The sequence below is a fragment of the Cyanistes caeruleus genome, chromosome 3, assembly GCF_971803275.1.
Source record: "Cyanistes caeruleus chromosome 3, bCyaCae1.hap1.1, whole genome shotgun sequence".
In the NCBI taxonomy this organism is placed as follows: domain Eukaryota; kingdom Metazoa; phylum Chordata; class Aves; order Passeriformes; family Paridae; genus Cyanistes; species Cyanistes caeruleus.
The window spans coordinates 81,229,433-81,243,245 of NC_141703.1; the positions used below are offsets into that span (position 1 = coordinate 81,229,433).

The 13,813-nt window shown below is 41.7% G+C and overlaps 1 protein-coding gene across 2 annotated transcripts in view; it reads left to right on the forward strand.

Moving 5' to 3' along the window:
- Positions 1-13,813, forward strand: part of ME3 (malic enzyme 3) — a 117,744-nt gene that overhangs the window by 88,294 nt on the left and 15,637 nt on the right. Inside the window, exons 6-7 of one of the 2 annotated variants that reach the window (XM_086882193.1) lie at positions 1,003-1,106; positions 12,743-12,852. In XM_086882193.1, the coding sequence (XP_086738319.1) occupies positions 1,003-1,106; positions 12,743-12,852 (214 nt within the window). The remainder of the gene's footprint in view (positions 1-1,002; positions 1,107-12,742; positions 12,853-13,813) is intronic. The other variant, XM_086882194.1, reaches the window with a different exon arrangement.

Here is a 13,813-nt window from a genome sequence, read left to right on the forward strand (position 1 = left end):
GTGAAGTTATGCAAATGGGTCTCCTTTCTGTTTCATGGCCCTGAAGAGCCCTAATGTATCAAACTCACAGGAAAACCTCTTTCATCTTTCCTTCTAAGGGAAAACAGCTGTGGCTGTAAAACTCAGATCTGATAATAGCATGCCTGCTAATATTTAGTGCTATATGGCTGCAGGACAGTAAGTTTGAGATGGCTTATCCTCCTCTCACGCGGATAGTTCCGTTCCTGAAATTGGAAGGGAAGTAGAGTTCCTTTGCAGTGACTCTCAGAGGTGTTGGCCCATCTGTCTCCTGCCAGTGTTTGTCCTGTAATCATCCCCAAAATATATGCTATTTCCAGGTCAACACAGTTGCTTATGGATATTTACTTAACACCTGATGGATTGGTTGGAGGAGTGGCCTGATTTTATGTTCCTGTTGGGAATCAAAATATAAATTAATCTGTTGTATGAAAATACCTTGACTTCGTACCTGCTAGATAACCAAAGTGAGTGCTAGGCAGGTGCACGTCTTGGGAACATTCTGCCATCTGATCACTGATTGTGGTCAACTCTCTGCTGTCACCTAAAAGGCCTAAATGACACATCATTTCAAGTTACATCAGGTGGTCTTCATTGCACAAAGCACTTTTTATGGTCAACAGGTGTCCTGCCCTCAGTGCAAAATTAAGAACTGAATGTACAGTGAACGCTCCCCACACAAGGTCAGTTTTATTCACTAGGAGTGAGGCACCTTGGCAAAGAGCTGTTCTGGGGATGCAGAGCTCCATTTCCTATGGCAGTCAAGAAGTGTTGCATCCCTCTGACTTTATTTATGCTAAAAGATAGGCCACAGCTTCCTAAGGAAACACTTCCTGCTTGGGAAGAGACATGTGAGCTGGCCTTCATTGCAGAGTAAGTAAAATTAATACGACTACATCAGACAAATATTTTTGGTAGGCTGGGACATAAATCTCTGTCCATCTGCAGAAGAGAAGATGTCAACAGAATTGCTTTGTGTCCTAGGCTCTCCTGAGTGATCCACTGTATATTGGACTGAAACACAAGAGGGTTCGTGGGAAAGAGTACGACGAACTGATTGATGAGTTTATGCAGGCAGTTACCAACAAGTAAGTGGGGTTATATACATGGCTCCTCTGGGCTGCTTCCATTTAAGAACAAATGTTGCAACTCCTGAAATAAACATTAGTATAATTGATCATCCAAGCAAAGGAAGGTCATTTCAATGCAAGTCTCCTGGGTGGTCTGCAAATGACTCTTTGTGCTTGAGCACTTTGTGTCAAAAATATTTGTCTCCAGAGAACTGAAATGGGACTGACTGTTTATAAGTATTTCCTATCCACATAGGCCAGAGGTGTCAAACATATGTACTGTGGGCTGTATCTGGCCTCTGTCATGTGTTTATGAGCCTCATTCAGCATAATCAGAACCTAAACTTTGGTTTATTTACACTTGATAAAGGAAGTTTCTAGCTCTTGCCATTGTGAAGGAAATCATCTAAATGGAAATGGCATGTTCCTTCATACAGAGTGGAGTCTGTAGACTGCCTCTCTATAGCTTTGTCAAAAACAGGAACTTTCCTGCTGGCATTTAACTCTGTGGAGTGAGAGAGCCAGGTTTGTAAGCACTGTCTTTTTAAGCGTGGGACAGACCAGCTGCATACTTCCATTCATACCCACTAACTGGGATAGAGGGTCTCTGATGTACCAGGGAGTTTTTATATGGGAAGAGCAGAACTACCACCTCAGCCCTGTGCACCTCTTTCTGGAAAAAAGAAGAAAATGTATTAAAATCTCCATGACTATCCAGAGAGACTGTCATAAGAAGGAAAGTAAGGAAAATTGCTAAGGACAAAAGACTCATATTTTGAAAACTATAAGCTCCTAAGCAGCTTTTTCTGCCTTTCCTAAAGCCACGAATGATACTGATGAGCAGCAGAGAGCTGCAGTCTCTGCCTGATTGCCAAGCTGTTGCCTGTCTTTTCTTCCCAGTGAAGGAGCTATGTATGATCCTCCCTCAGTGTCTCCAGGCAGCTGTATGTGTGTATCTCCTCCTAAACAAAGGGGAGGGAGTGGGTGGTACATGTGTCATCAACTCACAGTTCCGCCTGTGTAAAAAATGACCGTGACCAGTGTCTGACACAACACCTACCCATGCACTGAGAAGGATGGGTTTACACAGGGTGCAAATGCCCAGCTGGCTGTGAGTGGAGGAAATAGGGACAGAAATGCAGAGGACTATTCATTCACAGTTGAACCTTCTTTACATTTGATAAAGAATCTTGACTGAAATGTTATTTGATTACTTTGTAGTATTTTGGTAGATGCTTTGTGCATTATCTAGTGAGAGGAAACTCTTAGAGGCTAGAAAGCTGGTAAAACACAACTAGGAAGTCACAAGAGACAAGTAGAAACAATTTAAGAGTCATCAGGGTTGATTTGTGGAGGTTTTGTTTATTTTGATTGTAGTCACTACTTAATCCTTCAGGGAAACCCTATCCTGCTTGCTTCTGGCCAGAAAACCATGGGGGTATTGCAGTGTTGGTGTTGATAATAGAATGAGAATGCAGACAATGGTCTCAGCCATCATAAATGTGGCTCTGAGACTTATGCTTGTGGTGTTAAATGCAAAGCTCATTGCACCCACTAAAGACAATTTGCCTTTTCTGTACTTGCTGTTGGAGAGGAAGGATTGGCAATTATTTTCCTGTGTTTAGTTTACATGAGCTAATCTCCACATTGAGGGGAGAAGACCATGAACAATGAACTTTTATCTTGGGAGGTGGTGAAGTCATGTCTAATGCTTTCATCCAAGTATTGGTAATCAAGTTCCTGGGGCCCCTGTCCCCATGTTTCTATTTCCCTTAACCCGGATGACTTCCTTAAACACAGTAAGGACCCTGAAAGTTCTCAGTAAGCGGAGCTGGGAAATTCTGCTTTGCACTTCACCATTCACATCTGTAAAGTATTTGGAGATCCTAGAGCGAAAGGAGCCATTACCCTATATTGTCATCCTGACCACCAGTGTACTTTAAAGCATTGTTAGGGTGTGATCTTTATGCACTCTGGGCTGGTGAATAATCCTGCTATCAGCCTGGGCTTGGCAAACTCATATGAAACAGGTTCCTTCAGTGTCAAATTTCCACTGGAATGATTGGATTCAACCCAGTAGGAGCTCTCACTTCTGTTACAAAAGGAAGCAGAAATTGTTCAGAAGGTCAAGAGCATGCTGCTTTATTGTAGCCTGCTTCCACTTTTGAGGCAACCTGTGAGTATGAGCTGCTGCAGTCTCTTAGGCAAGTCTGTAATGTCCCATGCAAATTCAGTTACTTGGGGGGGAACATTTTGGTTTTTTGCCACAAATCCTTTTCAATTTGGGGGTTTCCTTTTCATCTTGATATTCATGCAGAAATTCCCTCTACTTCCTGAGGGTACTTTAACTTCTCATGGAAACCATTTGTCAGTTCCTCTGCAGGAGTACCTCCCACCCTGTCAAAGCACTGCTGGCTCAAGGGACATTTGTCACTCAAGTGGAATGTGTTGGAGCCTACAAAAAAAGCCAGGGAGTGAAGATTTAGTCTTCTAATGGAATAATAATATCAAACAGATGTAAAAATTCTGTTGCTGGAGACCTATAGAGTCAATAGAAAGGACTCCTGGTCTCTTAATACCCACCTAGTAATGAAACAAGGCATGTGCCAGAGACTTCAGAGTTAGCTGTTCCAATATTTTGAAATAAAATGTGGGCACCCTGAGCAATTTTAGAAAGAAAAGCTCTTTCTGGAACAGCTGGATAAATTTCTGTGTTTTCCTGCTGCCTAAACCACCATTCATTAGTCTTTCACCTAAAACATGTGAAATGACTACGTTCTTTAACAACAGCTCTAAGCTATGCCTTTTGCTCCTCTTGGGAAGCAACTACATGCAAAATTTGTCCCATTGAGCCTACCTGTGTCTGAATGAAGCAGCCTGATAGATTGCTGTTTTCTCACAGTGAGCAGCAATATGCTTCACATGGGAAGATGGGCTGCTTCAGTTTTCCATCTGCTCAGTTACTGTGGCAAAGGATAAGTCAGTCTTGCTTTTAACCTGGTACATTTCTTTAGACTGAAATAAGTATCCACCTAAGTGTCCAAGGATTATAATCAGAATAAACCCCAGAATTTCTGGGGCTTGAATATCTGATCAAATCAATCCTCATGTAGCTTTCATTGTGCTCTTAGGGGTCAGATCTGTCCCAGAACTTCAGCCTCCATTTTGAGCTCTAGCCTCAGTCACTAACTGGCAGATGTGGAACATGCTGCCTGAGACTCCGTGAGATGCAGTTCCCCACGCCAGCAAACCGTGTCGCAGAAGCTTCATTAACCTGTCATAACTTCCCTTTCCTTTCCCATCAGTTCTTATTAATGGAGTGACATGGGGAACAGGCTTTCTGTCAGCCTGTGCCATAAGGCAGAGCACAGAACAGAAGGCATCAGATCAAGTGTTCAATTTCTTAGCTGGGAAAAGAAAGATACCTCTGCTGAGTTTTCTTCCTTGTGTATGTTTCATACCTCTTTGCCTAAAATTTCTCTTTGCCTAATGCCTTCCCAGTACTTTTACCCACAAACATACCAAGTCAGGCCTCATGTGCCCTTCAACAATCAGAACCTTTTTGAAGAGAAGCCACCTCTGTTTCAGCAGTTCTCCAGGGTCATGGATCACAAAATCACCAGCACTTTTCAGAAACAATATCACCAGTACAGGTGCTCCCCCATGTTATTTCTTCACATGCTCTGGTTAACTTGGTTAATTGATCCTGAAAGATTAGACTTCATTTTCTAGGCTCCAGTTTCTAGGCACTGATGGGCTTCAAAAAAAAGTCCTCACATACACTGCTAGCACTCAAAGTCACTCCCTAGCATCTGTTTGTCTGTTAGGAGGCCAGCACACCATCACTAGTGCCATGGCAGGGCTGGTCATGTAGACCAGATCCAGCTCTCATGGAATAGAGAACAAGGTGGATATTCTCCTTGCCCATCTACCCCAGTTACCTTGGCCAGAGGGACTCTGACACCATTCGTGAGGGGGAAGTGATGGTGATGGGAAGAGCTGTCCCAGCTGTCCATTGTCCTGGCTTGATCTGAGATAAGATCATTGGCCAGCATCTGTAATCTGATTTAAGACACTGGATGATATTTTAAAAGGAACAATATTTAGGTTTCACTAGCGTGATTTTCTGCTACTGATGAATGACTGAGCTCCAGATGTGCCTCTGGGGATCACTGTGGCTTTTGTTACCATGAGTTCAAATCCTTCAGGGTAACACAGTACAGACGTCACACAGCCCTCTGCTCTAGGCTTTTGTCTGGGCTTTTCCACCTACGCCAGATATAACACAGCAGTTTCAGTAAGATGCAGCTGGAGAAGCTCTTTCGTGCAGAAGGTAAGGGTGAGGCTCTGTTCCTTGTTATGTGCCAGAGGGTAGCTCAAGGCTATATCTGAGGGTCAGCACTAATATGGTTGCATCTCATGCTTTTGCCCTGCTCCTGAGAAGTCTTGTAGCTCCAGCTGCAGTCCTTCCTCATGCCAACTGCAAGTAGGATGATGTCATTTTGCATAAAAGCATTAGAATGGTCATAGCCACCATTAGTGCTGGTCTTAGTGTTTGAAAGTCATAAGATCAGATGTGCAAAATAGTTGGGTGGAGGTTTTTACTTACAAAGATTGTAATGAAAGTTGACTATGAGATTGTAATGAAAGTTGACTATGATATTGCAAGATTTTTTTTCTCCCCCCAAGAACTTTGTAATCAATCTTAACTTCGTTTTTCCCCTTATCCTAACAATACTCATAGCAGATGCCCTGGCATGTGACTAAGAAGAGCAATCCTTAGCACATTCCCCAGTTTCCAAAAATGTACAATGCTGGGATTTCCTGATATCTTCTCCTTGATATGCTTCAAGGGGCACATTTATTGACACAGCACTCACTGAATCCACAGCAGGCTCTGTGCCTCAAAGCGTTGTGGCTATGTTTGTGTTGGCAGAAACCCAGTGAGATTCCTGCCCAATCTTAGAAATTGTCTGTAACCTAAGATGATGGTGAGGCCAGCAGCAGGTCCTGTTGGGTTTGTGATGCAGCTCCCTAGCATGGGATTTCTAAACCCAGGACCCAGAGTTCTTAAGTTTATATTGGCTCCAAAGTCTTCCTGGAGCCTTCTCTTCTCCAGGCTGAACAACCCCATCTCTCTCAGCCTGTCTTCAATAGAAGGGATGCTCTAGCCCGCTGATCATCTTCACAGCCTCCTCTGGATCCACTCCAACAGGTCCATATTCTTGTGTTGGAGGCACCAGAACTGGATGCTGGATCCAGGTGGGGTCTCAGAAGGGACATAATCCCCTCCCTTGCCATGCTGCCCACATTGCTTTGGATGCAGCCCAGTGTTGTGAGGTGCCTCAGGGAGGCAAAGATTTAGTTTCAGATAAGCCAGATAAGCATTGTTAACGTGAGAGGCATGGCTGTAAGCCAGTGTGAATTTTGACCTCCTGCTTTGGAGGATGGGCATTGTGAGCCCTGGATGAAGTTATCCCACCCCAGACCTTTATTTTGAGTTCTGATTGGGTTTGAGTCTCTGAGGGTTTCTCCCTTGTTGTGTTTCTAGTGGTCCCTAACCCTAAACTCCACCTTCAAAGGTGGAGACCCTCAAGGGTTCTGTCCCTCAAAACCCCTCACCCTGCCTTTGCTCAGAGCTTTCTGTCTCTGGATCTGAGTTTGTTCCCATGCTGAATAAATGGTTTCATGAACAGAGGCCGGTCTCGTTGGTGTTTCATGCTGGTTCCCAGTAACTGTAGCTTCTCTGGACATGATCCTGTGGTTCAGACTGCACAGTTGGCTTTCTGGGTTGGAAGCACACACTGTTGGCTTATATTCAGTTCTCCATCCAGCAACATCCCCAAGTCCTTCTCCACAGGGCTGCTCTCAGCTGGCCTCTTGAGGAGGTGCCTGACAAGTATCATACTAACAGTTTAACAGTGAAATTGGCCTCAGGACACTAGACAGACTCAGGTTCTAATCTTGCTTGAGTGGACTTCATTTTTCCATTCTTATATGCTGAGCACTTGCCAAGCATGATATTTTTCTGATGATGGGTTTCTTTACAGATAATTTAGTTTTTCTTGGAAATCAGGACTTTGATTGCTGGGGTTTCAAGCAGCAGTAAGAAGATGACAAGGACAAGGACAATTTGTTTCTTCTCCGCCTGGTTTTATCTAAGAGTATGAAAAGGAGTTGCAGCTCCTCAAAGCATATTCCTTGCATCATGAATGGCTGAAAGCAGTGCTATAAAATTTTAAATTCAGACAAGGACTGGAACTTCTTTCTTGTGCTTCTTTCCATAAAGCAACAGGATCTTCTTGCAAATACCTTTTGTTTGTATGCATGTAAGAATATATTATACTCCCTCCTCATTGTCAAAAAAAAATCCCTTTTGATACTGGTCAGCAAAGGCACTGGACAGGTCCTCAGGCCACACTGGAAGTTTGACTTGGGAAGTTTTGGTCAGATGCTTCTCAGATGGTAACTGTTGCCTCATGAATTTTTTCCTCTCTGACCTTATGGCTTATAATGAGTCCAGATGAACTCAAAGAGGTACATACAAATGAGGATGAAAGAAAAAATTGCATAGTGAGATTTTTTTTAGGCAACTTAGAAGTCTCTTGAATAAAGAATCTAAAAGCAATGTAATCATTATGCCTCTTATGGTATTCATGCTCTTCTGTTCCACAGTGTTGTTCTACCACTTGTTCCAGGTGGTCATCCAAGGGAAATGTGTGTCATTCTCTGCAGAGGAGAGACTTCATTAAGAGCATCTTTTCTCTTGGCACAGCCCAGGGGTTCTGTGTAGGTTTAGGTGGATGGTAACAGTACCAGAACAACAATACAGTGATAAACAAAGCATGAATTCTGTGTTTGTGTGTTTTCCAGGAAATGGGATTATTTCTTAATAAAGATTTTCAGGTGATAATTATTACAATAGGCTTATAGTATTACATTATATGGTCTAAAGTAATCCTTCATTAGGGTGACAGTTTGTGCTATTATTTTAACCAATAATATATTGTTTTATTGAAAGTACTGTTTGTACAAGATTTGCTAAGCAAAGGCTGGAGATTGGACTAAAATTGAGTGTATGAGACCATTTTATAAAGCATTTCCCAGTGAGGCTATTTTCACAGGAACATTTTTGCAAGGTATGAGGCCCAGAATTTGGATCATAATTATTTATGGCACAAAACCATGAAATAAGCAAACTAATGAGACAGCAATATAATCTCTGCCTGAAAGACCAGTGAATATTTTTTGGATGAGTAAGAACTGACAAAGTGTATCTTTTTGTTTCCAGTTCCATAAAATGGGTAAATTAATTCCAGAGGTGGCATAGAGCAGGATCCCCCAAATGGTGGTCTGGCAGCCAAAAGGAGACATGGTGACAGTATTAAATAATGACTCTTGTAGTGTAACTACTTACAAGTTTCAGCATGTCTGAATTCTTTCAAAAACACCTCTGTTCAAGGACCCTTCTTGACAGCCTACAAATGTAAGAATAACTCATGCTGAGGGGAAAGCTCCAGTTCCACAAGGAGACATGGAACTGAAGAGATCCCATGAAATGGAAACTGCAGTGTTCCCAAGAGGAATGGCAACATTTTGAACCCAAAACCATTCAAAAAAATACAACCTTCCTTTTTTTTAAAGTGACATAAAGAACTGAAAAACGGGAGAAACCACACTGGACCATGGCACTTGCTCAGTTTCAATGTACCTTGTATGTCTGAAATCCTGCTGGTCTACATTTGAGCTTTCCTTGTAAATAAAAGCAGTCAGATTATGGCTGGAACTCATGTTCCAGATGCCAAGAAGATCATAGAATGCTCTAGAGAAGATGAATCACTGACAGTCAGGATGAGATTGCTGGCCATGCCTTTCCTGGACTGGAAAACATTCAGTCCTGATGTGACCTGCTGATCTGCTTCCAAATCTCCTTCAGGCTCTCAGCTGAAAGTTAGATGAGTCACATGGATCAGTGGAAGAATCTGTGAGATCGGACAACCAGCCAAGCAGACTGACCTCAAGAGTCTCTTCCTATCACAGCAGTTTGGAAGATCTCTCTGCAGGGCCAGCATCAATTCTTGCTGCAAAGTTAAGAATATTTAAGTGTCTTAAAAGGGATCTTCAGAAATCCTTGTTCAAATACTCACTTTACAAACATTTTTTTTATTAAAAGGCATCATGCACCTATAGACAGCAAGTATGTGAGTATTAACTGGGACTGCATTCATATCAGATGTCACATATTAAACAGAACAGGAGGTTCAGCAAAAGCATACCTCATTAAAAATGATTCCTCCAAAGGAATCCATTAATTTTGGTTTCTTATTGGGAAATACAATGTTTCCAATTAAACACAATTTTTCAAAATCTGTTTTCATTTTAAAGCATTATGATAGGGGAAGAATGGCCAGTATAATTCACTTCATCAAGCATTTCTGTGTTTGCTGACAGGGGACCACTTGGACACCATACACAAGGGATGAAGCAGGCAGTTTCTGCAGACATCAACAAAGAAATTGCAAACATTGAAGGGCAGCGTAGTATTGCAGTGAAAGAGTGATAAGGCAGTGACCTAAGGTGCATGACACATATTTAAGATGTTCCAAACCACATCTTCCCAACTGATAATTAGATAATATTAGATTACCTCTCCTAATTTAGGTGTCTAAAGTTAGGTATCTAAATTTAGGTTGATCATCTTAGTCTTCTTTCACAGACAGTCTGAAGAAAGAGGCATCTCCAGAGATGTTATCTGCTTCTATTTTTCACTTAGACTAGTTGAAAGAAGTTGCTACTGGATATGCCCTTTCTCTCCATGGTCTGAGAGGGCAGTCAGAGTTGTCCACCTGGGCAATACACAGCTGGGCACTACACAGCCAACTTTTAGATATGTAAAAGTAGTGGAAGAAATCCCATTCTGTGCTGCGTTTTATTTTCCGGATTCCAATACATGTTGCAGCTCTTGGGACACCCTTTCCCCTTGCAGTAATAAGTATATTCCAACTTCTTACCTAAGCTGGACTTTTTCTTAGCATATTAAAGGATTTCTGTGCTCCAGTCCCAAGTTGGCTACATTCTACTTCTGGGTGCTACCCAAACATTCTTTGTAGAGCACACTGAATTCCTTCAGGATGAAAGGAAATTACACAAATATTGAGATGCTGTGCTGTGGGGGCGGGACAGTAGAACTGACTCATCATATTGATACTAACAAAGATCTTACTGCACACAGCTCCAGCAGCTGGTTTGTTCAAACTCCTTGCTAAGTTTATCCTTAGCCTGCTCTGGTCACCCTTGGATGGAGAACTGCACACAGCCACCAAAGTACCACTAGGAAAGGGCAGCAAGATTAACTGGTAAATTTCTAAGACAAATCACTAAGTTAGCTGCCCAGTTGTGTTTCATTTCAGTGACTTTGGGTAGCACAAGTTCTTTAAATTTCTATCAAAACTTCAGTAAGGTGAGTAGCCCTTGAGGACTAAGATCCTGATCTGAGATTCCCATCTTTAACTGTAAATCCAAAACACTTGGTTCTTTCATTTGAAGCATCCAGTCATCAGGTCTTACCATGTCCAGTTTGTGGTCTTTATGAATGAAAACTTTAGTTTTCACATTATGCAAGGGCTCACATAAGCACAATAATGGAGTTCATCCTTTGAAAAGCTCAGCAGATGTATTGCAGTGGAAAATAAAACAATCTTCAAAAAATACCTTAGTGAGAAGAGCCTTCACTGCAGCACTGTCCTGTCATACTGAGGGGCAGAAGGAGAAATGAAGTGCTTATGGGCTATAATACTGCTTTTGTGCTCTGCTTAATAAACAGGGATCAAAGATGAATGTAGAAGTAACTTGTGCACTGTCCCTTGCTGCACACCACAAATGTGAAGTGAGGAAGGAATTCACAGAACTGGTCAGATGTACATCATATTGGCTGAGATCATTGATTTTGTTCAGCAAGTCAGTAATGTTACTTCCTCAGTGATACAAATAAATAATAATAAAGATTTGCTAGTTATTTGCTGTGAGATATTAGCAGATGTTCTGGATGCCGTATCATCTCCCTCATACCCATGTTTTCCTTACACATCCAAATGATGAATAAGAGGAACATCCATTAGTAACGTTCAACCATACCAGGTTGCTCAGAGTCCTTTACCCTTACCCTGAATGTTACCAGGGATGGGGCATCCAGTGCCCTGCTGGATAACCTGTGTCAGTCTTTAATCACCCTCGCTGTAAAAAATATTTTCCTTATATCTAGTTTGAATTGACCCTCTTTCAGTTTAAAACCATTAACCCTTATCCTGATGCTGCAGGCCTTACTAAAAACTCTGTCCCCATTGTGGTCCTTTTCTAAAAGCAAACACAGAGAATGAGGAGCAACTGTTAGAGCCAGCCCTTGTCCCTTTTTGAGACCAGGGGGATTTATCAAACAAGAGATTCTCATGATGGAAAAATAAAGGAGCACAATGCATGTGCTTATCATTGTCTCCTTACTGACAGATATACTTGAAGTGGAAAATAATAAAAAATTCAAGGCCCTTCTAGGAGAGTGTGACTGCTCACACTGTGAGTGCCATGAAAAGACCTTTTCATGACAGAAGCCACAGTTCTCAAATGGAGTATGTTTTATCCAGTATCAGTTTCTACACTAAAGCAGGGGTGTTCTACCTCAAATTTCAGTGGCAAAGGAGAAAAGTCTGAATAGAAGATATGTAAGGTGATGCTACCTCTAACAAAGTGCAGCTATTTAAAGCCCCTCCACCTGCCTGCAGCCCAGAGGTTGCTAATGGTTTCATTACTCATTCCCTGAGTTTCTCTCACTGCCCTATCACATTTATGTGAGAAACGAGTACTTATGACCCTTTTAGATTTTATTTGCAAAGCTTTGATGCAGAGTAGAATCATACAAACTGCTGAATGTGTATCCATATGGACCAGCCTGAATATTACCCAGTTTATAAACTGCACACTTCTCCTTTAAAATGCTGGGAAAATAGTGGACATTTATGGAAAGTTTGCAATTATTTCCTGCCTTTTCACTCTACAGACCTCTAGCTGTCATTGTACTGGTTTCCTGCTAAACAACTCAATGGAGAAAAACATTTCCAAGGCACAGAAGTTTGACTGTGAAATCACACCATGAACCACTCAGCCCCACTGTGAAACACTCACTCCATGGGATCCCATAAGCAGATTTTTTTCTCATCTCTTGGCCACTTACAGTTGAAGTGGGCCCTTCGTGGTGTCCCTTTAACTGGTGTCCTCTTTGCAGTCGTATTTGCTGTAATGCAGTGTGGCAGCTGCAACACCACGAGCGTCTCCTTTGCTTTGAGAAGCTCCTCCGCAAATACATCACTGAAAATTTCTCATACCAAAAGCCCAAAGATTCATGTACTTATAGGTATATAATTACACATATTAAGAAGCCACTTGAATTATGAATACAGTTTAACCCTGGTGACTCCACATTTCTCAGTATCTAGACTTTGGGATGTGTTCCTGTTTGCTGTTTGCTGTTACTGTACTGCATTTCTGTCATGATGCTTTTATTTCTGTATTAGAGTCATTAGCTACATTGTCTTGGTAAAAGGTGTATATCTTGTCCTATGTTGTATAAATATATCCATTTCAAATTGCCCTTTAACTTGCAGGTATGGCATAAATTGTCTGATCCAGTTTGAAGATTTTGCCAATGCTAATGCTTTTCGTCTCCTCAATAAATACCGTGACAGATACTGTACATTCAATGATGATATTCAGGGTAAGTACTGTTAGGAAAATCAAATTTAACCTTCACCTTGTCATGAGAAGTTGTGGTTAATATCACATGTTTATTATGCAGTAGTCAGATGTCTGGCGAATTTTAGAGTTTACACAGAAGTATTTAAAAATATAAACAAAAGCTCAGCCATCTGAGTTGAAGAGTGAGTCTCCATTGTTTTTAGGAACTTAGCTGTTCATTACAGAAACATTCAAGGGAGAGAATGGATCACATGCTTTAGATTATGCAGGTAACTTAGAGAGTTCCATTAATTTTCTATAATTTAGCTAAAACAATGATGACGTTTTAACAGTTATGCAGGGCTTTCCATTTTCATGAGCCAGGTGGTCATTAGCTGATCCTGGCATTTTCCCTCTATTGTTACGCTCTTTATTACATGCACAAAAACAAACGTAAACCAGCTTCTTTCCTGTCTGTGGATGCTAACTCTGCAGTAATCTGAGAACAGATCTGTTCTCCCCTAGCGTGGTTAACATAACTCTTCCAGCGTCAAAAAGAAGTGACAGCAGCAAAGCTGGGGTTATAGCAAGCAAGTCTCCAGGCCCAGAGAGGCTCAGCAGTCAGCAGGATTGCTCAATGCCCAGAGGGATGCAGTCTGCATCCCAGTCTGATGCTGACTTTGCTTTAAACCTTTGGAAGGGCTGTTAGCCCATGTGACAGGGACGGGATCTTCCCAAATGTCTACAAACAATCACTTCTCCTCTGAGTCCCTTCATCTTTTCTTTTGTCTAGTCCTGCTTGAAACATGCAGAAATTTCCAATGTTTGGTTTAATTATTTGCAGCCAGTTGGGCTCATCCTCACTTGTACTTGAAAGGGACTGAAAGAAACATCAGTGTTATTTTTCACACAATGCTGGTTCTTTTGTGAGCAAACTTTCCAGTGCTGTTTCTGCATCTGCTGCTTATCTAACAATATTTGGCAATGTGTATAGCAGCTTC